Below are 22,582 nucleotides of genomic sequence, written 5' to 3' on the forward strand. Positions count from 1 at the left end.
CTCCCAACGCCCTTCGACCTCCTTCTCCTTCTCCTTCTCCTCCTTCTTCACACACACACACACACTCTCTCTCTCTCTCTCTCTCCAAATCATCAATCAAATCTTGTTCTGCATCTCTCTGTTTCTCTGTGTGTGTGTGTGTGTGTCTCGCTCTGTTTCTCTGTTGTCTGTCTGTCTGTCTTTCTCTCTGTGTATCTGTGCGTGTCTGCATTTGGTGGGGGTGCGGGGGATATATATTTAGCTCTGGTTGCGGAGGGAATCGGTGGTTACCCACATTTTTATTTCGCCCCGGAGAATCTCTCCTGGTCTCGAAGAATCCGCTCGGCCAACGAGCGAGCCCATAAAAATGGCTTATAATTCGTGAATTCTTATAGCGGGTCGCCCTCGTTGTTCTCTGTTTTTTTCTCTCTCGCCTTTTCCCTCGTTTTCGTTCCTTTTGATAACAACGAGCATTGCTGCGCGGAGACAGCTCTCGCGTTTGGAAGCCTCGGAATCGTGAATCCCCGGAGGGAGAGGTGGGGGTGCGGGGGGCGCTCTTGTCTTCTGGCTTTTTCCTCCGAGTGTCCCACGTCCACCCTGTTCTTCGCTTGCGCTCGCTGGGCATTTCGGGGCGTGAGAACGGAGGCCGAGGTGGGTTTTTTCTTGGGGTTGGAAAGGAAGCGGACTCGGAGCGAGTCGAATCGGCCCTCGTTCGTTATCCGCATCGATAGATCTGTGCCTGAGGATTTTGGTTTTGGGTCGAGTGGGGAAGTGGGTTTTGTCGTCGGTTTGCTACCGGATCCTTTCCCTGATCTCGCTTGGATTTGATTCTGGTCACATCAGCTTTAGACACATCAGCTTTAGACACCCTTTTATCCTCTCGGAAGGAAGTCCTCATCTTTATCGCTCGTCCATAGCGCCAACCCAATCGCATACGAGTCCCTTCGTCGTTTTTTTATAATGTCGTCCGCCTCGTCGAGTTCTTCGCTCCTTCAGCCGAAAACGCGAGCTCCGGCTCTGCCCGCGTCGCTCGCCAAGCCGTCCATTACGCCTCAGTTGAGCGTGTCTCGTTCCAGGAGCAGGGCCAGGGCGAGCCGATGCTCTGTTTCCAAGAAGTCAACGGGTGTTCTGGAGAAGAACTTCTTCGGGCCCCGGCTCCAGCAGGAGGCCGGATCCGAGAGGCTCCACGCCTTGGCGTCTGATGGGTCGGGTCGGCTGTCGAAGCTCCGCCTCCTCGTGCGGTCCGCATTGTCCGCGGTCCCGGAGAAGCCTCTTGGTCTCTACGACCCGAAGTTCGATAAGGACTCTTGCGGAGTCGGGTTTGTTGCCGAGTTGTCTGGCGAAACCAGCCGCAAGACGGTGAGTGATTTGGTCGTTCATTTGCACATGCTTTATTCATGCACAATTCGTATTTGTTTGCTTCCGTGTGTGTATGAAGTTAATTTACCTGATATGATGCTACTTCTTTGGTTCGCGTTCATGTTTTGTTTTTATAGGTGCATTTTCCACGGGCTCGGTTCCCAGTTTACTTGAAGGAATTATCTCCTCGTGTTTGATCTGATTAATTTTGTGGGTGTAGTGGATGTTAATTCGGGTTACCTGCGCTGTTTGATGGGTGCGTAAATGGTTTTATGTGTTCGTGTGCAGGTGACGGATGCTTTGGAGATGCTGATTCGTATGTCGCACCGTGGTGCTTGCGGTTGCGAAACTAATACTGGTGATGGAGCTGGAATTCTTGTCGCGCTTCCGCATGAGTTCTACCAGGAAGTATGTCCTGTTCCTTTCTATTTACTCCTCTCGTTGTGTATCACATGAAAACAGAAAACAAAATAAGAAAACCTTTCAATGGCGATAATCATAGTAATTCCGTGTTACTGCAAAAATAAAATAAAAAATAAAAAATCTTGCTTTGTAGTTTTATGCTGGTTTTTTTGGTTACATTGACCTACAATTTTTGTTCGGGGTATCGAACATTTTTGCGGTTTTACTTTTGTTTCAGTGTCTTTCTGGTTCTTTGCTCGTGCATTGATCATTGCTCGATTGCCTTCCCTCAGGTCGTCAAAGAGAATGGATTCAAATTACCGCCTCCCGGTGAGTATGCTGTCGGCATGTTGTTTCTGCCAACGTCGGAGACTCGAAGGGAACAAAGTAAAAGAGTATTCCAAAAGGTAGTCTCGAGACCGTCTCTCTCTCTCTCTCTCTCTCTCTCTCTATATCTCTGCCCCCAGTGGTCACTGAGCTAATCCACGCACCGAAATTGCATCATGTCTTAAAGCTTAGTTGCATTGTTTGCACCTTTCGCTCTGTCTTCAAGTCTGATGTAGTTGTGTGGTGGTTTATCTCATGAAGGTTGCAGAGTCTCTGGGGCACATGGTCATAGGTTGGAGATCTGTGCCAACTGATAATTCGGGGTTGGGCAAGTCAGCTTTGGAGACGGAACCTGTAATTGAACAAGTGTTCCTTACGCCGAGTTCCAGGTCGAAAGTTGATCTGGAGCGACAGGTACTCGCTTTTTATCTCAATTTATTGTATCTTGACTGAGAGATGGGAGTCCAAGATTTTTTTTTTTCCTTTGTCCTTCCTTCATGGTGATGGGTTCCTTACAGAGGGAATTCCTAAGTCTCTTGGCCATTGGGTTCGGTTATGCTTTGTTCGTGTTTTTGAAAAGAGTCAATGCTGTACGTAGAACAAGAAAGGAGAAACTTTTATGTGCTAATTGGTTATATTTACTTACTAATACTTGCTTAATATTCAGCCATCTGAAGATAGTGAAGTATTTCAATGTCTACGGATCTTGTTGTCCATCCTAAGATTTTTGTTTTGCAGAAATTGACTTTGACTTTCGTTTTTTTTTATCGACTAATATGCTTGTTCCATTTTTTACTAGATGTACATACTCAGGAGGGTCTCAATGGTTGCTATTCGTGCAGCCTTGAACCTCCAACACGGCGGTGCTAGGGACTTCTACATATGTTCTCTTTCCTCAAGGTTTGTTTGTGCATGAGATCGAATCATATCACATTGGTTCAGTACCTTTCCCCACTTGATGTCTCATCCATTTGTTTATCCAAATTTGCAGAACTGTTGTCTACAAGGGTCAGCTGAAACCTGTTCAGTTGAAAGACTACTACTATGCAGATCTTGGCGATGAAAGGTTCACGAGCTACATGGCCCTGGTAAATATATTGACCTTTTACTTTCTTCTCTCTCCACTAACTTCATACTTCAACAAACAGCATGGAACGAGTGACTGACGGGATGCAAGGTTGAGGAGTGACTTCTGAAGCCTTGAGGTTTGAATGATCCCTTAAGTTCTTCCACTCCCTTGATACTGACACTGAGTGAGTTGGTAAGAAACCTCGCTGCCAAGTGAATCATGTTTACTGAAACCTGGTGCAGAGCCGTAGGCTCAGTCTTTAAGGATGAGATGATCTATTTAGTGGAGGGATGTGTTCATTCAGACTGCCATAGGTTCCCAGTATTCTCATACTTTCATCCGCGTCACAGTTCCATGTTTGTGGACTTCGTTCCGGATTTCCCCTGTTGAATAATGCAATTGCACTGTGGAATGACTGTATTGGCTGGTGTATTGGTGCAGATACACTCCCGCTTCTCGACAAACACATTCCCAAGCTGGGATCGTGCACAACCAATGCGAATCTTAGGTCATAATGGGGAGATTAATACGCTCAGAGGCAACGTGAACTGGTAATTTCTGATAATGAGCTTGTTGAGTGCAATTATTGGCTATTATTTTCTCCTCTTCCTACATGGAATATCGTGGAATAACAGCCAAGAGGGATAAAATCTTTGGATGTGACAGTATTTGATGTGCCTCACCTCTTTTCAAAGTTGTTGCTTTCTACTCTTTTGACATATAAAATCTCCAATTCTAGTTTAAGAAGAATCCAATGTTGAATTCTGCTATCAATGTACAGGTTTCGCTTCGCTAGGCTTGTGGAACTTTTACCTTGTTAGTTACATGAACGATAGGGTTGTGGTCGACTGTAAGAGATAGACTAATCTTATACCTGCAATTAGACTATGATGTCGGGTAGATGGTCTTTGTATTTTTCTTCAGAGACCTTTTTTGTTATCTCTGCTGCCTTATCTTTTTGTATTGACACCGTGTGACACTCTTTCTTCTTCTTAGGATGAAAGCACGTGAGGGTCTCTTAAAATGCAAGGAGCTTGGTCTATCAAAGAATGAGTTGAAGAAGCTTCTACCGATTGTAGATGCCAGTTCATCTGATTCAGGTGGAAATCTATTCTGTTATATTGTGGGTGCTCGTTGCTAGTGGGACCACCTACTAGCGTGGTTCATTTGGAGTCAACATCTCTACAGACATAAACTTGGAAGATCTCATGGTCTAACTTAGGAAAACTTCTCTCTTTCAGGAGCTTTTGATGGTGTTCTTGAGCTTCTAGTTCGAGCTGGCAGAAGTCTTCCTGAAGCTGTGATGATGATGATCCCAGAAGCATGGCAAAATGACAAGAACATGGATCCTCAAAGAAAGGCTTTGTATGAATACTTCTCAGCTCTTATGGAGCCATGGGATGGGCCAGCTTTGATTTCATGTAATAATTTGTCGCATTACAGTACCATTTGAAGCAAATTCTTGTGCTATCTACTTATCTGCAGAATCACTTGCAGTTACTGATGGCCGCTACCTTGGAGCAACATTGGATCGCAATGGCCTGCGTCCTGGTCGTTTCTACATCACTCATAGTGGAAGAGTAATAATGGCAAGTGAAGTTGGTGTAGTCGACATTCCTCCCGAAGATGTGTCTAGGAAAGGAAGGCTGAACCCTGGGATGATGCTTTTGGTGGATTTTGACAAGCATATCGTTGTAGACGATGGAGCCTTGAAGCAACAATATTCTATGGCGAGGCCTTATGGAGAATGGCTTAGAAGGCAAAAGATTGAACTCAAGGACATAGTTGACTCTGTTCCTGAATCTAAAAGGAATGCTCCAGCTATTGCTGGGGTGGTGGCAGTAAGTGTCTGAGCTTGACTAATTTCCTTTGTTCATTTTTGTGTGGGATTCTCATCTTGGTTTATGTCTATCAGGTATCTGCTGATGACGACAACATGGAAAATATGGGAATTCATGGTTTAGTGGCCCCTCTGAAAGCTTTCGGGTACACTCTATTGCTCTATATACTAAATACTGAACATTCTCTTTGGTCTTCTTCTTGTTCTGAAGCTTTCCCTTTTGCAGTTACACCGTTGAAGCTTTAGAAATGTTGCTGCTTCCCATGGCAAAAGACGGTACGGAGGCCCTAGGATCAATGGGAAATGATACGCCTTTGGCGGTCATGTCTGATAGAGAGAAGCTCACATTCGAGTACTTCAAGCAAATGTTTGCTCAAGTGACAAACCCTCCTATTGATCCAATCAGAGAGAAGATAGTTACTTCGATGGAATGCATGATTGGGCCAGAAGGTGATCTTACAGAGACCACCGAGCAACAGTGCCATCGCCTCTCGCTAAAAGGTCCTCTTCTGTCCATTCAAGAAATGGAAGCTGTTAAAAAGATGAATCACATAGGTTGGCAAAGCAAAATCATAGACATAACTTACTCCAAGAGACGTGGTAGAAAGGGACTGGAGGAAACCTTGGATAGGATCTGTGAAGAAGCAAGTAAAGCTATCAAGGAGGGCTATAAAACTCTTGTACTGTCCGATAGAGGTATTTCATTGCTAAACTGGATCTTATTCCTCTTAAAGGAACTTGTACATAGGATGGAGTTTAACTACTTTTTCTTCCAATGCAGCATTCTCCCCGGAGCGTGTTGCTGTAAGCTCTCTCTTGGCTGTGGGTGCTGTTCATCACCATCTTGTAAGAAAGCTTGAGCGCACTCAAGTGGGGTTAATTATTGAATCTGCCGAGCCACGCGAGGTGCACCATTTCTGTACACTTGTTGGGTTTGGTGCTGATGCTATATGCCCGTATCTGGCAATAGAGGCAATTTGGAGATTGCAGGTTGATGGAAAAATTCCACCCAAAGCAAACGGTGAATTTTTATCAAAGGACGAGCTGGTCAAGAAGTATTTCAAGGCAAGCAACTATGGAATGATGAAGGTTCTTGCAAAAATGGGGATTTCAACGTTGGCCTCATATAAGGGTGCTCAGATTTTTGAAGCTTTGGGTCTTTCATCAGAAGTTATTGAGAAGTGCTTTGCTGGAACTCCAAGCAGGGTGGAGGGTGCAACATTTGAGATGCTTGCCCAAGATGCGCTTGATTTGCATGGGTTAGCATTTCCTAATCGTGTCTTCCCGCCCGGTAGTGCGGAAGCCATTGCGCTGCCTAACCCTGGGGATTATCACTGGAGGAAGGGTGGTGAGATTCACCTTAATGACCCTCTTGCTATGGCGAAGCTGCAAGAAGCTGCCAGAAGTAATAGTGTGGCTGCATATAAGGAGTACTCGAGGCGCATCCAGGAATTGAACAAAAGCTGCAATTTGCGTGGTCTCTTGAAATTTAAGGAAGTGGCAGCCAAAGTCCCTCTGGATGAAGTTGAACCTGCTAGTGAGATTGTTAAGCGGTTCTGCACTGGTGCTATGAGCTATGGATCAATTTCACTTGAGGCACATACCGCACTGGCCATGGCAATGAACAGAATTGGGGGCAAGTCAAACACGGGTATAATTTAATTTAATTTGCCATAAATACAATTTGAACTAGCTTACTTTGTCTCTTAGATGTGTGAAGCACAACATATCTAAACTCATTAAGAGAAAAAAAGTTCGTGTTACCATATCGTGGGTGAAGCTTTTGTTTGTGTTTCGTTGCATGTACTCCGATTTGGGATTGTTTTACGTCATCTGTAACTCTGACTGCTGCGGTTTCTTACTTGTGAGGAGTTTTGCTCCTCATAATTGGATTCATATTGTTCCTTTATGTTCTCTGTTGAAGGTGAGGGAGGAGAGCAACCATCTCGCATGGATCCTCTTCCAGATGGCTCTATGAATCCAAAGAGGAGTGCCATCAAGCAGGTTGCTAGTGGGAGATTTGGGGTTTCAAGTTACTACCTTACTAATGCTGATGAGCTGCAGATTAAAATGGCTCAGGTATATGTTGGTTCTATCACGAAAGATGCAGAATCCTCATCTATGGTTGCCTTTGATTTTGATACAGTTGGCCCTGTGTGTTCCTGTTGGAACAGAGCTTCCCTTTGTTTATTCATTTATGTTCATGGCAGATGATGCTGTGTCAGCAAAGCACCATGCGGTGTCTTTGCTTTAGTTGATATCCACATGTGGCATTTGGTGAGGTTAACATGTGCTAAAAATAATTAATTCGAAATGGATTTATTTGATTTTGACTTCATTTGTGTTTTAATGCAGGGCGCCAAGCCTGGTGAGGGAGGTGAGCTCCCTGGCCACAAGGTAATAGGAGATATTGCAGTGACCAGAAATTCTACTGCTGGTGTTGGACTGATAAGTCCCCCTCCACATCATGATATCTATTCAATTGAAGACCTTGCCCAATTAATTCATGATCTTAAGGTAAAATTCTACGCCCTTTCGTCTCTGTTGTCCAGTGCCTAGATCCTGGCTCGTGCAAACTAATCGTTCCTTGTCTTTGTTTGCTATTCTAGAATTCCAATCCTGCAGCTCGAATCAGTGTGAAGCTAGTGTCTGAAGCTGGAGTTGGAGTAATAGCCAGTGGTGTAGTGAAAGGGCATGCCGACCATGTTTTGATCTCGGGGCATGATGGAGGAACCGGGGCCTCACGATGGACAGGTATAAAAAATGCAGGGCTTCCATGGGAACTTGGTTTGGCTGAGACACATCAAACCCTGGTTGCAAATGACCTTCGTGGTCGGACAGTTCTTCAGACTGATGGCCAACTAAAGACTGGAAGAGATGTTGCCATTGCCGCACTCCTCGGAGCTGAGGAATTTGGGTTTAGCACTGCTCCCCTCATAACACTCGGCTGCATCATGATGAGAAAGTGCCACAAGAACACCTGCCCTGTTGGCATTGCTACACAAGATCCTGTTCTCCGAGAGAAATTTGCTGGAGAACCTGAACACGTCATTAACTTCTTCTTCATGTTGGCTGAGGAAGTTAGGGAGATCATGTCTCAGCTGGGATTTCGGACGATTAATGAGATGGTTGGTCGTTCTGATATGCTTGAGGTCGACAGAGAAGTAACCAAGAACAATGAAAAGCTGGAGAATATTGACCTCTCCTTGCTTCTTAGACCTGCAGCTGAGATAAGGCCTGACGCTGCTCAGTATTGTGTCCAGAAGCAGGACCATGGCTTGGATATGGCTTTGGACCAGGAACTTATTTCCCTGTCCAAAGCTGCTTTAGAAAAAAGTCTCCCTATCTATATTGAAATGCCTATTTGCAATGTGAATCGTGCTGTTGGAACAATGCTCAGCCATGAGGTGACTAAACGCTATCGCATGGCTGGACTACCTGCAGATACCATCCATATTAAACTCTCTGGAAGTGCTGGCCAGAGTCTTGGAGCTTTTCTCTGCCCTGGCATCACACTGGAGCTCGAAGGTGACGGTAATGATTATGTTGGCAAAGGATTATCAGGTGGAAAAATTGTAGTTTATCCTCCAAAGGGAAGTGAATTTGATCCGAAAGAGAATATTGTGATTGGAAATGTGGCTCTTTATGGGGCCACAAGTGGGGAGGCATACTTCAATGGAATGGCTGCGGAAAGATTCTGTGTGCGCAATTCTGGGGCAAGAGCTGTGGTTGAAGGGGTTGGTGATCATGGATGCGAGTACATGACTGGTGGGACAGTTGTTGTGCTTGGAAAAACTGGCAGGAACTTTGCTGCTGGTATGAGTGGTGGCATTGCATATGTTCTAGATGTGGATGGTAAATTCCAATCACGTTGCAATCTTGAGTTGGTAGATCTTGATAAAGTCGAGGAAGAGGAGGATATTATGACCCTCAGAATGATGATTCAGCAACACCAGCGTCATACAAACAGCCAATTGGCAAAAGAGGTGTTAGTAGACTTCGAGAGTCTTCTGCCTAAGTTCATCAAGGTATTCCCCAGGGATTACAAGCGTATTCTAGCAGACAAGAAAGTAGGAGAAGCTTCCAAAAATGCTCAGAAAAATATGGAGGAGGAACAGGAGCAAGATGAGGGAGAGTTGATGGGGCAAAATGCTTTCGAAGAGCTTAAGAAGATGGCAGCTGCATCAACCAATGCCAAAGCCAGTGAGGTATGTATCTGATAAATGAGATTTGCTTTTGAACATCTAGTGCTCTCTTCAAACATTATGGTTTGAGTTATGATTTAAATGCTTGATGTCAATCCTTGACACTGAAAGAAAAATAAAAGAAAAGCCTGACCATATCGTCCATGCTTGTCTTTATTGATCATTCATGTGTGACACTAAGCCTCTGTTATACCGAAATTTTTTCAACGTTAGACTACCCCGACTTATATGATAGTTATTTGTCAGTGTTAAAAATTTGGAAGATCTGATATTTGGATTAAGTTTCTCCTCCTGAGTTTGTGCTCTGCTTATTGATTTTGTGTGTGTGCGTCTATATGCTGGCGCAAATGTGTCATAGACGGCTGATGTCTCGATACACGACATGAATATCTTGTTCTAGGGTTCATAAGTTTTGGATAATTTTTCAAAAGTTGAAATTTTGCCACTTGCTTCCCTTAGGGTAGTTTGTGGCTTTCGTTTTGTGGCAAGTTTAACCTTTTCTTTATGTGCTTTATGTGGGGGCAGACTGATATCAAGGATTCAGCTGGTAACCATTATTTGATGAGATGTCTGACTTTAACTTTTGGTTTTTATAGAAGGTAGAATCTGTCGAGGCTCCCAAGAGGCCTACGCAAGTTACTGATGCCATTAAGCATGGAGGATTTTTTACTTATGAGCGCAAAGGTGTTCAATATAGGGATCCTAATGTTCGGATGAATGATTGGAAGGAAGTCATGGAGGAGTCCAAACCAGGTCCCCTGTTAAAAACTCAGTCTGCCCGGTGCATGGACTGTGGCACTCCTTTCTGCCATCAGGTAAGAGTTGTAATGATTTCATTTTATGATTGTGTCTGTGTATGTATGTATGTATGTATGTATGTATGTATGTATGTTTGTACGTATTCTAGATGAATTTTATCTTATATCTGTTCTTGTGGCTTTACCATGCAGGAAAACTCTGGATGCCCTCTTGGAAACAAAATACCCGAGTTCAATGAGCTAGTATACCAAAATAGGTGGCGTGAAGCACTAGATCGACTGTTGGAGACAAATAATTTCCCTGAGTTTACAGGCCGCGTGTGTCCTGCACCATGTGAAGGCTCTTGTGTTCTTGGTATCATTGAGAATCCTGTTTCCATCAAGAATATTGAATGCTCGATCATAGACAAGGCCTTTGACGAGGGGTGGATGGTGCCCCGGCCACCCCAAAAGAGAACAGGGTATGCTGTCTCTTCATTCAACAACATTAACTGGTCAATTAGATCTGTGCTTTGCTTACTATGTGCTTGGAGAATATGATTGGTAGGCCTTGCTTGAAAATCTCTGTCAAGGTCATCTATTATATTCCCTAGAGATGTTTCTTTTCTCCAGGGTTCCTGTTCAAGTTAAATCCTTCTATTCCTTCATTCATAATGCTTAAGAATTAACCTGGTTTCCCATAGAGTCTTTTGGCTTAAACCAATCAGATTTCAGGGTTGGTTGTGACAAAATATGTTGACTATTCTAAAGTTAGTATCATCAATTTCTTTATGCTCTCAGGAAAAAAGTTGCGATTGTGGGAAGTGGACCGGCTGGATTGGCTGCTGCGGACCAGCTGAACAGGACGGGCCATTTTGTGACGGTGTATGAGCGTGCCGATCGAATTGGGGGCCTAATGATGTATGGTGTGCCAAACATGAAGACTGACAAAGTGGATGTAGTTCAACGGCGAGTTAACCTGATGGCTCAGGAAGGTGTCAATTTTGTCGTTAATGCCAATGTTGGGAAGGATTCATCATACTCTCTTGAAAGGCTCCAAAAGGAAAATGATGCTATTGTTTTAGCTGTTGGCGCCACAAAACCAAGGTAACTTCACTGACACTTAACTTTGGGGACATGTTGGGGGAGTTTTTGCACCATGTTCTGGTTGATGAGAAAAGCGATATTTATGCCTGTGGATTGAATTTTCCCTCGTGCAGGGACCTTCCTGTACCAGGACGCGAATTGTCAGGTGTCCATTTTGCCATGGAGTTCCTTCATGCAAACACAAAGAGCTTGCTTGACAGCAATCTCGAGGATGGTAACTACATATCTGCAAAGGGAAAGAAGGTAGTGGTCATTGGCGGAGGTGACACCGGCACAGATTGCATAGGAACATCTATCAGGCATGGCTGCAGTAGCATTGTAAACTTGGAACTGCTTTCTAAGCCACCGGAGAGTAGGGCTCCAGGCAACCCTTGGCCACAGGTACAAATATTGCATGAGTTACCTTTTCTCTTGACAATCACAGGATTACTCTTGATTATTGCATTATCATTTAGTTTATATAGCATGCACATTGTCATATTTACTCACAGTTCTTTTCCTCTGTTCAATGCTGTTTACAGTGGCCTCGTATCTTCCGTGTTGATTATGGCCACCAGGAAGCTGCGGCTAAATTTGGGAAAGATCCAAGGTCTTATGAAGTGCTAACTAAGCGGTTTATTGGTGATGAAAATGGGGTCGTTACAGGGCTCGAATTAGTGCGTGTTAGGTGGGAGAAGGATGCTGATGGGAAGTTTCAGTTGAAAGAAATCGAGGGATCTGAGGAAACAATTGAGGCTGATCTGGTTTTACTAGCCATGGGATTCCTTGGTCCAGAATCGGTTAGTATTTGAACCGTTCTCTCACATTTCTCATATAGTTTTTTTTTTTTGGACGAAATGTTTCTCATATAGTTTGAACAGTGCCAAGAATGAATTTAGCATGGGGAGGTCAAATTTGCGTGTAAATGAGTTTTTCTTTCGGTGGCAACAGTATAACTTGGTTGTTCAGTGTATGCGCTAAAGTAAAATTGATTGGCACGTGGGCCTGAGAGACTCACTATTGCCCTAGGAAACCTCATATAATATGGAAAAGATGAACCGGTTAAAAAAATAATGAAGAATGTGAGGATACCTTTAACCCATACTTGGGGTTGGGTGCATACAGCTAAATGCCGGGTGAATGTAAATATGTTCTTTTTTTCTGTACAGTTGGTTGACAGCATTTGTGCCTGTTGTTTTTGCTGTTTTGCTCTTTTTCAGACAATTGCGGACAAGTTAGGTCTAGAGAAAGATGGTCGGTCAAACTTCAAGGCTGATTATGGCCGGTTTGCAACCAGTGTGGAAGGAGTTTTTGCTGCTGGGGATTGTCGACGTGGTCAGTCTCTGGTGGTGTGGGCCATCTCCGAGGGAAGGCAAGCTGCCGCGCAGGTTGATAGATACCTCGTGCCAAAAGAGGAGGATCTCGCCGTCGAGCCCGAGAACCAAGAGGACTCGACCTTGCAGCAACAAGACATCAACAAGCGGCAAGAAGGCTGCGGCAAATTCACCGTGATGACGTAGAGGTCCGCAGATTCTAGTGTTCTGCGCGGCGGAGACGAAAAGGGCAAAGTGAGCCTGTCGTGGATGTGCGAGAGGAGCCTCTGCTCAGTTCACGCTATAGATCTGAAACACTGTTGGCCCGAGGGGAGGAATGAGGGAGGCGAAGATTGGCAGGCTATGTGTGCTATGTTTATGCTGGCTGAGGGCTTCATAAGTTGGAAGCTGTTCTACTTTTGGTGGGTCTCTAATCTTTAGTCTTGTTTGGGTTAGGTTTGCAAGTTCTTGATTGTTACAAAGGAATAATAATGTACAGTTCTCGTCGTCGACGGACAAGGTTATATAGGGGGACATATTTTATTGAGCAGTCGATGCAGTTTGCTATTCATTTCGTTTTTTAAGTAACCAGTAGCTTCTTCATTCGAGACGTTGCTGTGGATTCGTTGTGGTGTAACAAGGGGATGGAACGTAATGTGTGTCCATGTCTATGAATGAGAAGGCTGCAGCACAGCTCTGTGCAACCGCAATGGAAACCATCTTCTTTCTTTTGAGCAGACGTGTCTTTATCTTTTTCGATTGTCACTTCTATCTTTGCAATGGAATTTGTCAATGAGCACGAATCTGGGAATGATGAGCAAAACTCAGATATTTCGATTCGATCTTCGACGACTCGCCCTGGTGACTTCATGTCAAGAATTCTATCACTCGAGAGGTTTGTAAGTCATGAGAGTGTCACATGGAGCTCGGCACGATGGTTTTAAAAAAAAAAAAAGGAAAGAGAACTCGAATAGTCCGGATTCATAAGCCGGCAACTCACAGTTGGGAAACAAATGTCAGGAAAAAAAAAATGTCAACATCAGTATTGGACGTGTCACGCGAAATGACTGGCGTTCATGTCAGTCAAAATGGACACAAGTGCACTCTTTTTTGGTACTTTTTCCGGGTTCGAGGATATGTTAGGAGTGGTATCAACCGGTGCACCCGATGCATTGAACCATTTTGGGTACCTCGTAGCAAAAATTGAATTGCAATTCCAGAGGTCACAGACACGACACACAATGGACTCTAACCATGTCCACGTCGCCCAACACGTGGACTGCCAAACGACACTGCCCTCTGAGAGAGAGAGAGAGAGCGAAAACGACGAGTCGTTGCACGTCCTCCTCCTCCTTCAAGCTCCGTCGTTTTGGCGTTCTTCCTCGTCTCCTCCAACTCTACTTTTCCTCCAGAGATTCGTCACGTAAAGCCGCCCCGTTCCCCCACTCCCTCCTGGATCGCCATGGCCGCCGTCAACCTGAGTCGCCGACTCGCCTCCCTCGCGGACCTCTCCGCCCCGAAGCTGGCGCTCGCTCGCGCCGGGTCCGAGTCCCTGGCCCGCTCCGTCGCCTGCGCGGCGGCCCGGCTGCTCGGCTCGTCGGCCGAGCAGCCCCGGGGGAGCCCCGGCGGTGAGCCGCGGGGGGACGCCTCGAAGGAGGTCCGGCATCAACAGGAAGAGGAAGAACCCCGAGAAGAAGAAGAAGAAGAAGAAGAAGAAGAAGAAGAAGAGGACGAGGACGAGGACGAGGACGAGGGCGGGCACGTCAACAAAGAGACGGGCGAGATCGGCGGCCCCAGGGGCCCCGAACCGACCCGCTACGGCGATTGGGAGCGAAACGGCCGCTGCTCCGATTTCTGAGGCCACCCCCTTTTTCCGGTAGCGTGACGCGTTTCGTTGTGTACCCTCTTTTCCTTCCCCACTCCCCGTTTTTTTTAGTGATCGTATGGATTATTTGTTGTCTGTGTGATTCCGTCGAGAAACCCAGAATCGCATCGTGGGCTCTGAACGGATTCGTTCTCTTTCGAGATCTGTCGCCCCCACACTGCTTCTGAATTCTCTGATCGATCGAGCTGTGGCGCGATCGAATTGGGGGACGTGTGGCGTGCAGAGAGCACGCGGGAAACGCTCCGCCAAAGGAGACGATTCCCAATCGCTGTGCGGTGGACCAACCGCGGGCCAAAAAAGGGAAGGAGGGGAGCGCGTCGCTGTTGCTTGTTCTTACTTTTTGCTTCGTTGAACAGGAAAAGCTCGAAGTCTCCTGCTAATCTCTCTCGTCTCTCTTTCTCTCCCTCTCTCTCTTTCTTCATACCCATTTCATATCAACATCTCAAATTTGGCTTTCTCCCGGCCTTGTTGCGCGATCCCTTTCCTTGACCCACATAATAAAAAAAAACCATCTTTTTTCCACGCGATTTGCAGCCGCCGCAGGCCCGCAAGCTACCCCCACCTGGATCATCAACATGGGTCGATCCGTAAAGAGCGACGGCGGCAGCCCCTTTGCACGAACCCCGGATCTTCGGGGGGGGGGGGGGGGGGCTTTTAGTCTAATCAATGATCGGCAAATTTGAACGCCATGCTAATTTGAACGCGATCTGTTCACAAATTTTGACCGGCCCTTCTTGCGTCCAATTTCTCGCCGGTCAAACCCTTCCTCCCGTAATATGGGACGTGGGTGCGCGTGCGCGTGCAGAGGGTCTTGACCTATTCTCTGGCAACATCTCTCTCTCTCTCTTCTCAGAGAGATGTTTTGATGGGTTGGAACGTTCCGATGTTTTAACGTTGGACTAGAACAAAGTTTACTTGCAACGGCGCCCATGATTCGGAGGACCGGACCTTTTCTTTTCTAATTACACAAGCCGATCCTTGCCTTCCCTTTCCTTATTCCTTTTCGAACATGGACGGGTCGTGTTAAAGAGTGAATCGATACGCGTCAAGAGGCGTACCCCCCGTGGCTCGGGGAGCTCGTCTCATTTGCATCGGTATCGTACGGTTAATGGGGGTTTTGTGTCGTAATGTGACGGAGCAAAAAGGAACGCCGAAGAGGGATCTACTGCAATCTTCCTTCCTGATAAAGTGACAATGTGAACTCCGTTGAAGAAGCTCAACAAATGCAGACTGAGAGGGCATTACGGCACGGTCGCTACTTACAAATTCAGTCAAATGCGGGGAAAAGTGTCAAAAAAGTCCTAAACCTTTTGCATTAGTGCCAATTTAGTCCTAAACCTTTTTTTGGTGTCAATTCAGTCCTAAATCTTTTGCATTGATGCCAATTTAGTTCTAAACCTTTTTTTGGTGCCAATTAAGTCCTAAACTTTATAAATTGGTACCAATTCAGTCCTAAACCTTTTGTTTTTGTACCAATTTAGTCCTTCCGATTAATTTTGACCGGAATTTGCCGACGTGGACACCTGCCGGCCGGTCACCGGAGCCGACTTTAATAATATTTTAATATTTTTTTTTGAATTTTTATTTTTTTTTCCTTTTTTTCTTTTTTTTTTTCACTTTTTTTTTTGGTCCCCCCCCTCCTTCCTCTGGCCGGTCGCCGGTCCAGTGACCGGCCAGAGGCCAGGGGCCGGAGAGCTCGACCTCGCCGGCCATTGGCGAGGGCGGCGGCCTCGCCCGGCGAGCTCGACCTCGCTCGGCGAGGGCTAGCCTCGCCTTGGTCGGGCGAGGCTCGAGCCCTCGCCGGAGGCTGTGGCGAGGCTCGAGCCCTCGCCAGAGGCCGCGGCGAGGCCCAACCTCGCCGGGTTTGGCGAGGTCGAGCCTCGCCCGACCAAGGCGAGGCTCGCCCTTGCCGGGCGAGGCCGCCGCCCTCTCCAGTGGCCGGTCGCCGGACCGGCGACCGGCCAGAGGAAGGAGGGGGGAACCCAAAAAAAAAGGAAAAAAAAGAAAAAAAAGGAAAAAAAAATTCAAAAAAAAAATTAAAATATTATTAAAGTTGTCCACGTCGGCGCCGGTGACCGGCCGGTAGGTGTTCACGTCGGCAAATTCAGGTCAAAATTGACCGGAAGGACTAAATTGGCACAAAAATAAAAGGTTTAGGACTGAATTGGCACCAGTTTAAAAGGTTTAGGACTTAATTGGCACCAAAAAAAGGTTTAGGACTAAATTGACATCAATGCAAAAGGTTTAGGACTAAATTGGCACAAATGCAAAAGATTTAGGACTTTTTTGGCACTTTTTCCGTCAAATGCATATAGCTTACATCGGCTAAAATGACTCAAATGCGTGTGAATTGGTTAATGCTTTCCTTGAAATTGTCAAAACTCTAGTGCCTCTCCGAGAATTCCCCCCACACCGTTCACCTTTACAAACTGATGATGGTTCCACCATGTCTTTGTCCCTTTTCTCACGAAGAGATGCATCCAGAGCAACATGCGCAAACAAAAGTTCGACGGAAATGCTCGAAGGGGAATCAAAAGTCAACACATGTTGCATTATCAACACGATTTGACCGGCTAAATTCATGACTTGAACGAGGAATGGTTACCGTTAAACAAATCAAACCGGAAGGACTTCATTCAATTGATCTTGTTCCTCCATATCCGAACTGGCATGAAGTTCTCTTGGTTTTTTTATTTGTTTTCTTAATTGATGTTAGAATATCAAAGCAAATCTAGCCGATGACGGACGATTTCAACATGACGAATGCCTGAGGTACGACGGCTCTAAGAAGAAAGATAAAATGATGATTGAACTCTTCAACCTGCTATTAAATATTCCCAACTGTCGCTCTTATTTGAAGCGTTCCAAGTCACAGTTCGCCAACACTATAGATGAGGTATTCCAGTGCCATTTAAAGCTAACCTTATCCCATTTGTTCAAAGGAGAACGGACATCAACCGTCGTTATCGTTGGGTGCATGAAACTTACGTTTTGAAATGCACACAAAAAAAGGCAAAGAAGCTTCATAGGCTCTTTTGTCCTCTTTCTTTTAACACAGGCCGTCGGCTCGACTAATTTCCGTAAATGCGCATAAATAGCACCATCCATAAGGCAAAGAAGCTTCATTAGGCTCTTTTGTCCTCTTTCTTTTAACACAGGTCGTCGGCTCGACTAATTTCCATAGATGCGCATAAATAGCACCATCCATAAAGTATCGAAATAAAAAGGAAGAAATACTGAAATTCTCAAAAGTCAACAGGTTGCATTATCAATACAATCTGACCGGCAAAACTTACGTCTAATCGGCAGAAACTCCGTTCCATTCATCTTGTTCCTGCATATCAGAACAAGGGGAAAATTACCGGAAAGTTTCTAAATTTATTGCACTTGTGCCAATTCAGTCACAAACCTTTCAATTGTGTCAATTGAGTTCTAAACCTTTTGACAATTTGCCAGTGTAGTCTGTCAGGCCAATTTTGATCGAAAATCACTGACATGGACGCTGATTGTCTTACGTGGCACGGTCGGACGGCCAGCGTTGACATGGACAACTTTTACTATTTTTTTGTGTTTTTTCTTTTCTTTTTCCTAACTGTGGCTGGCCACGAGCGAGGGTGTCGCTAGCCCTAGGCAGGGCGTCGGGCCCTCACCTAGATCCAGGCCCTCGCCAACCAACAGGCGAGGGTCACGGCCCTCTCCTGTGGCCAATGAGGGTTGGCCGGTGACCTTGCTGGCCCACAATTGGAAAAAAAAAAAAGAAAGGAAAGAAAATAAGAAAAAGAAAAAAAAAGAAAAGAAAATAAAACAATGATAAAGCATTCAGAAAAATTAAAAAAATTATCCTTGTCAGCACCGGCCGTGCCACGTAGGACGGTTGGCATCCATGTTAGCGATTTCCGGTCAAAATTGGCCCGATGGATTATATTGGCAAATTCTCAAAAGTTTATGACTCAATTGTCACAATCGAAAGGTTTAGGACTGAATTGATACAAACATAAAGAATGCCATCGCTTTGCCTATTTTTTTTTGGTTTTCTTATTGATGTTAGAATATAAAAGTAAATCTAGCCATTAATGGACGATTATATGATAAATGCCCGAGGTACGTCAGCTCCACAAAGAACGAAAAATGAAAATGAACTCTTCAACTTGCTATTAATTATTCCCACTGTCGCTCTTATTGGAAGCGTTCTAAGTTATAGTTACTACAGAGCAGGTATTCCAGTTGCCATTTAAAGCTAATCTCATCTCATTTGTTCGAAGGAGAACATACATCAACCATCGTTATCGTTGGTTGCATGAAACTTACGTTTTGAAATGCACAAAAAGAAGAAAGAAAGGAAAGCTCCATAGGCTTTTCTGTCCTCTTTCTTCTAACACAAGCTGTCGGCTCGAATAATCTCCATAGACGCGCACAAATAGCACCATCCAAAAAGTACCGAAATAAGAAGGAAGAAATAATGAAAGTCTCAAGAGTCATTCTATGTATTACGACGAGCGACTCACATTCAACATTCAATTGGAATCATGTCGCGAATTAGCTAGCTTATCGGTATATTTTGTAAGCTGATGTTGGTAGGTATCTGGCGTTATTCAAGCAAGCTCCGCAGGTAGTTGTATTACCGTTTATGCAGGGTATCTATCTATGCAGGGAGTGGTTCAACGAGTAAAGATCAGAGAAGGGCAATTTCAAGCCCACATTTTTTGCGACGACCCCTATTGATTCAACGAGTTGACTGAGCCCATGAACAAAGACTTTCTTCATCCAATAATGCTAATTTTTACATCAACCTTGACTGATTCTTCAATCTAATACCCCAGTTCACTCGATCCTTTTGTACAGATATATAAGACCTCTTCATCCCTTCTTATTAGTCACAGAAAAAATTAATATAAACTCCAGTATCTATCCGGCTTGTTGCCTCCTTTTCTGAAGCTTTCACTGCTCCAGATACAAATGAAAATCCTCACACCCTTTGTGACCTTATTATTTATCTTGTTATGCACAGAAGCGAGTGCCGAGACCTGCGCCGCCGCCTTCTGTCGCCGTGATGAGCCCATGATCCGTTTCCCCTTCCGGATCGGAACCCGCCAGCCTGAATCTTGCGGGTACCCGGGCTTCGACCTGTCGTGCGACGGGATGAACCAAACCATACTAGAGTTGCCCAACTCAGGCCAATTCACCCTCCGAAGCATAGACTATGCTGAGCAAGAGCTATGGGTGAATGACCCTGAGGGTTGCCTCCCCAAGAGGCTTCTCTCCCTCAACCTCCACGGCTCGCCCTTCGCTAGTGTCTATTCCCAGGACTACACCTTCTTTAACTGCTCCTCCAGCTACATCAAGTACGGCCTGAACCCGATTGCCTGCCTCAGCGATTCCAACTACACGGTCTTTGCAACCTCCTCACCTGGAATGGCAAGCACCCTCTCCTCCTCATGCACACCTGTGAAGACCGTCCCAGTCCCCGTCGAATGGTCGTTCTATGAGCAGGTCAACTCGTCGGACCTCAATGACGATCTCCGGCTCCAGTGGGGGGTGCCGCGGTGTGGAAGGTGTGTGGTTCGGGGCGGGAGGTGCGGGCTCAAGGGCAATTCCACCACTGAGATCGAGTGCACCAATATCCCCCAGCGTGGTAAGAATGATCTTTCTGTTCAGTCTACACAGACTTCTTTTTTGAGTATGTGCACGTGAGTTTGAGTATGTTCATCTATCTTGCATATCATCCTGGTAACGCGAGCATGAAGGTAATACAGCAAATTTCGAACATGTGAGAACTCTCAGAATTAGGGGAAGAAAAAGAATCAAATAACCTCGTTCCAACGAACATCTAGCTACATATATAGTACTTTATGGATAAAAGTAAGGATTTAGGCTTGTGTAGTGAAGTGGTCTGTTCAGGTTCTTTGGTTTTCAGTCTCTCTGATGTCTCTCAGCAGTTTAGGCCCAGCAAACGGAAAAATCTCTGTCAGCAGGGGATAAAGTACTGCTATATCAGATTAATTTGGCTCTATGCTACGATCAACTACAGTGGATTATTTCAGGTCTTGCAGAAAAAACTAAATGAGTCAACACAAAACGTGAGTTTTCGGGAGTTTAGAAACGTTGAAGCAGATGTTGGGTCCATCTCGTCATCTTCTTGATAATCCTGCAATTTAATACAAGGAGAATTTGAATTGATTACAACAGTATAAGACTTCTGAGGGATAAACTCGAGACTTCAAGCTTCTTGTCCAGGTCAGGGGAGAGTAAAAGATCTTGTATCGGTACAAAAGATTGTTCAACGGTCTGCCAATTGGCCAACCATGCATTGCATACCTCCAAATAAGATAGCCATCAACGATTGATAAAACAGTCTGAAGAATTCTTCCCAAGAATTACTTCAAGATAAACTGCACAAATGCTCAAATATAAGTAGTGTTTATTTTTTGAGACCCATCAACCAGAGGCGGGATAAGCCACATCTTCCATCGAATTAAAAAATGCAGACTTAATCTAGCACATGAAACTTAATAGAGATATCGAGTTATTTTTACGAGATAAAATACTAAAAGGTCGATGCATGGTAATATTTTGACTACATTAGTGGCCTTTTCTACAATCCGCCGTGTAGATTATCTTTAGAATCATTGAGTAAGGAGCCATTCCAACTGTTCCCAAATCATCGGCCGAGAAACGATGTAACGCTGCTAATATCAACATTCAAACTACGTAATGAGTGGTAATCATCACGGCGGGAATTAACAATGGTGGGGGGATGGTGTGATTATGATGATCATGATAGGAAAGCAACATTAACGGTGGTGCTACCTTAATTAAAGTCAATGCAGCTCATCTAACGTTGGCTTTGAAGCCATCTCTTTTGTGGTACCTTCATGACCACAAGTGGTCAAGATTTCTTTTTTGTGCTTTTGTTTCTTTTTGGTCTCGTGAGGGCATGAATGGAATGCGGCAATTCTTGATCAGGATAAGCGTTGACTGAAGTAAATACAAAGAGCCAAAAGTGGACCAATCAAAAGATGCAAAATCCATCTTTTGCTTTTGCTTTCGCTTTCCAAGTGGCTTCCTCTCTTTTTCTTTCCCCGCCCGCCACCCACCCCTCGCCCCCTCCCCCCTCCCCCCTCGTGCCGTAACTTGAGGTTTCAGCTTCTGGTTGACTTTGACACTGGCTCGAGATTGATTTCGTTCAGACCTACTTTAGGTCATTGGTATATAAACAGCTGGGCCTACCCATCGATCCACTTGATTTGAAATAGGTTTGTGGTATGCATGAACGAAGACCGAATGCATATGATATGGTATTGGTATATCGCTAACCATCTTATCTGTTTGATTAAGCAAATAATCTTGAACTTAAAGATATGACAGGCTTACATACTTTCAGGGATTCCGAGAGCCGCCCGCTACGCAATCATTGTTGGGGTCGGGCTCCCCGCGATTCTGTTCCTCCTGGGCTTGCTTTGCTTCCTCTGCGGCAGAGTGAAGTCCTATGCGAGAGGGCGCCGCCCCGTCATCGGGGAATTCGCCACGGCGGTCGTGCCGCATTCCGCCCACGTTCCGGGCCTCGATGTGGTGGTCATCGAATCTTACCCTAAAATCGTCCTAGGAGAGAGCAAGCGACTTCCGAAGCTTGACGACAGCACTTGTCCCATTTGCCTGTCAGACTATCAGCCCAAAGAGACCCTCAAAACCATACCACAATGCAACCATTGCTTCCATGTGGATTGCATCGACGAGTGGCTTCGCCTGAATGCTACTTGCCCGGTTTGCCGGAACTCACCGCCCCAGCCATGACAGCGTGCTTCATGTTGTGTTCCTGTTTCTCTGGTGCTTGAAGTTTTGTGTATAAAACTAGAAGCCACTTGACAGTCAAAAGAGTCTTTTTGTTTTTAGCTGAAAGAGCTCAAGGGTGTCAGAAAAACCAGACAAACTAGTTCGACTTGGCTTGAATTGAAAGGAAAAGATGAAGAGCTCGACCAAATGCACGAGGATGAGATGAATGTCTTGTAGTGTTTTCTCAAAGGACACAAGTAGATACTTCGATACCATAAAGTTGTTCGATTACAGTACAATTCAGTAACCAAATTCATCCGCTGAATTGCTACTCTTCAGTAAGAATTCCCTCCGTCAATGAAGCCCTCGTGCCACCCTAGTTCATTGATGCAATCTCTTCCAAGAAGCTTTGAACCGATGTCATTTCAAATTGCGATTAAATCGACCTCGAAAACATAACCCTTTACTCATTCAGCGCTTCTGCAAATACGTTTGTCTTCAATTTATTATCAATTTTTGAACTTATCATCCTCATGAGAAGGGCCATTTTTCCTAGCAGTAGTACTCTCATTCCTTCTTAAATTGCTGAATCTAGATCTAGATATTTTCA

The 22,582-nt window shown here is 45.1% G+C and overlaps 3 protein-coding genes and 1 long non-coding RNA gene across 6 annotated transcripts; 3 read left to right on the forward strand and 1 right to left on the reverse strand.

Annotated features, from left to right (window-relative positions):
- The first annotated feature begins 234 nt into the window (after positions 1–234).
- Positions 235–13,054, forward strand: LOC115680720 (glutamate synthase [NADH], amyloplastic). Of its 3 annotated transcripts, XM_030604550.2 has the most exons (22): positions 235–1,338; positions 1,627–1,746; positions 2,034–2,147; positions 2,329–2,481; positions 2,867–2,967; positions 3,059–3,155; positions 3,578–3,687; positions 4,133–4,236; positions 4,378–4,557; positions 4,634–4,977; positions 5,052–5,122; positions 5,203–5,672; positions 5,758–6,627; positions 6,901–7,055; positions 7,332–7,493; positions 7,586–9,184; positions 9,778–9,996; positions 10,132–10,400; positions 10,720–11,025; positions 11,139–11,406; positions 11,547–11,804; positions 12,225–13,054. In XM_030604550.2, the coding sequence occupies exons 1-22, from the start codon at positions 940–942 to the stop codon at positions 12,522–12,524; spliced, it is 6,669 nt and encodes a 2,222-aa protein (XP_030460410.1). In that variant the 5' UTR covers positions 235–939; the 3' UTR covers positions 12,525–13,054. The 3 variants fall into 3 exon arrangements, with proteins under 3 accessions (XP_030460410.1, XP_056159624.1, XP_056159625.1); XM_056303649.1 differs by lacking the exons at positions 235–1,338; positions 1,627–1,746; positions 2,034–2,147; positions 2,329–2,481; positions 2,867–2,967 and adding an exon at positions 3,216–3,272 and having other exon boundaries at positions 3,080–3,133; XM_056303650.1 differs by lacking the exons at positions 235–1,338; positions 1,627–1,746; positions 2,034–2,147; ... (1 more) ...; positions 2,867–2,967; positions 3,059–3,155 and adding an exon at positions 3,223–3,328.
- LOC130135156 (uncharacterized) lies at positions 11,769–11,944 on the reverse strand. Its single transcript, XR_008814635.1, has 2 exons — positions 11,859–11,944; positions 11,769–11,824 (listed from the first exon to the last, which is right to left on the reverse strand). It is a non-coding gene; the product is annotated as an uncharacterized LOC130135156 (long non-coding RNA).
- A 452-nt stretch (positions 13,055–13,506) lies between the features above and the next one.
- LOC130135158 (uncharacterized) lies at positions 13,507–14,268 on the forward strand. Its single transcript, XM_056303655.1, has one exon. It carries the CDS (start codon positions 13,780–13,782, stop codon positions 14,173–14,175), a length of 396 nt encoding a protein of 131 aa, XP_056159630.1. The 5' UTR covers positions 13,507–13,779; the 3' UTR covers positions 14,176–14,268.
- A 4,795-nt stretch (positions 14,269–19,063) lies between these two features.
- Positions 19,064–22,520, forward strand: LOC115666327 (putative RING-H2 finger protein ATL21A). The gene is made up of 2 exons (XM_030588069.2): positions 19,064–19,834; positions 21,584–22,520. Exons 1-2 carry the CDS (start codon positions 19,159–19,161, stop codon positions 21,991–21,993), a joined length of 1,086 nt encoding a protein of 361 aa, XP_030443929.1. The 5' UTR covers positions 19,064–19,158; the 3' UTR covers positions 21,994–22,520.
- The last annotated feature ends 62 nt before the right edge of the window (positions 22,521–22,582 follow it).

The sequence above is a fragment of the Syzygium oleosum genome, unplaced genomic scaffold (assembly GCF_021117445.2).
Source record: "Syzygium oleosum isolate NSW1041296 unplaced genomic scaffold, Sole_v2.1 Sole_v2.28, whole genome shotgun sequence".
Classification (NCBI taxonomy): Eukaryota; Viridiplantae; Streptophyta; class Magnoliopsida; order Myrtales; family Myrtaceae; genus Syzygium; species Syzygium oleosum.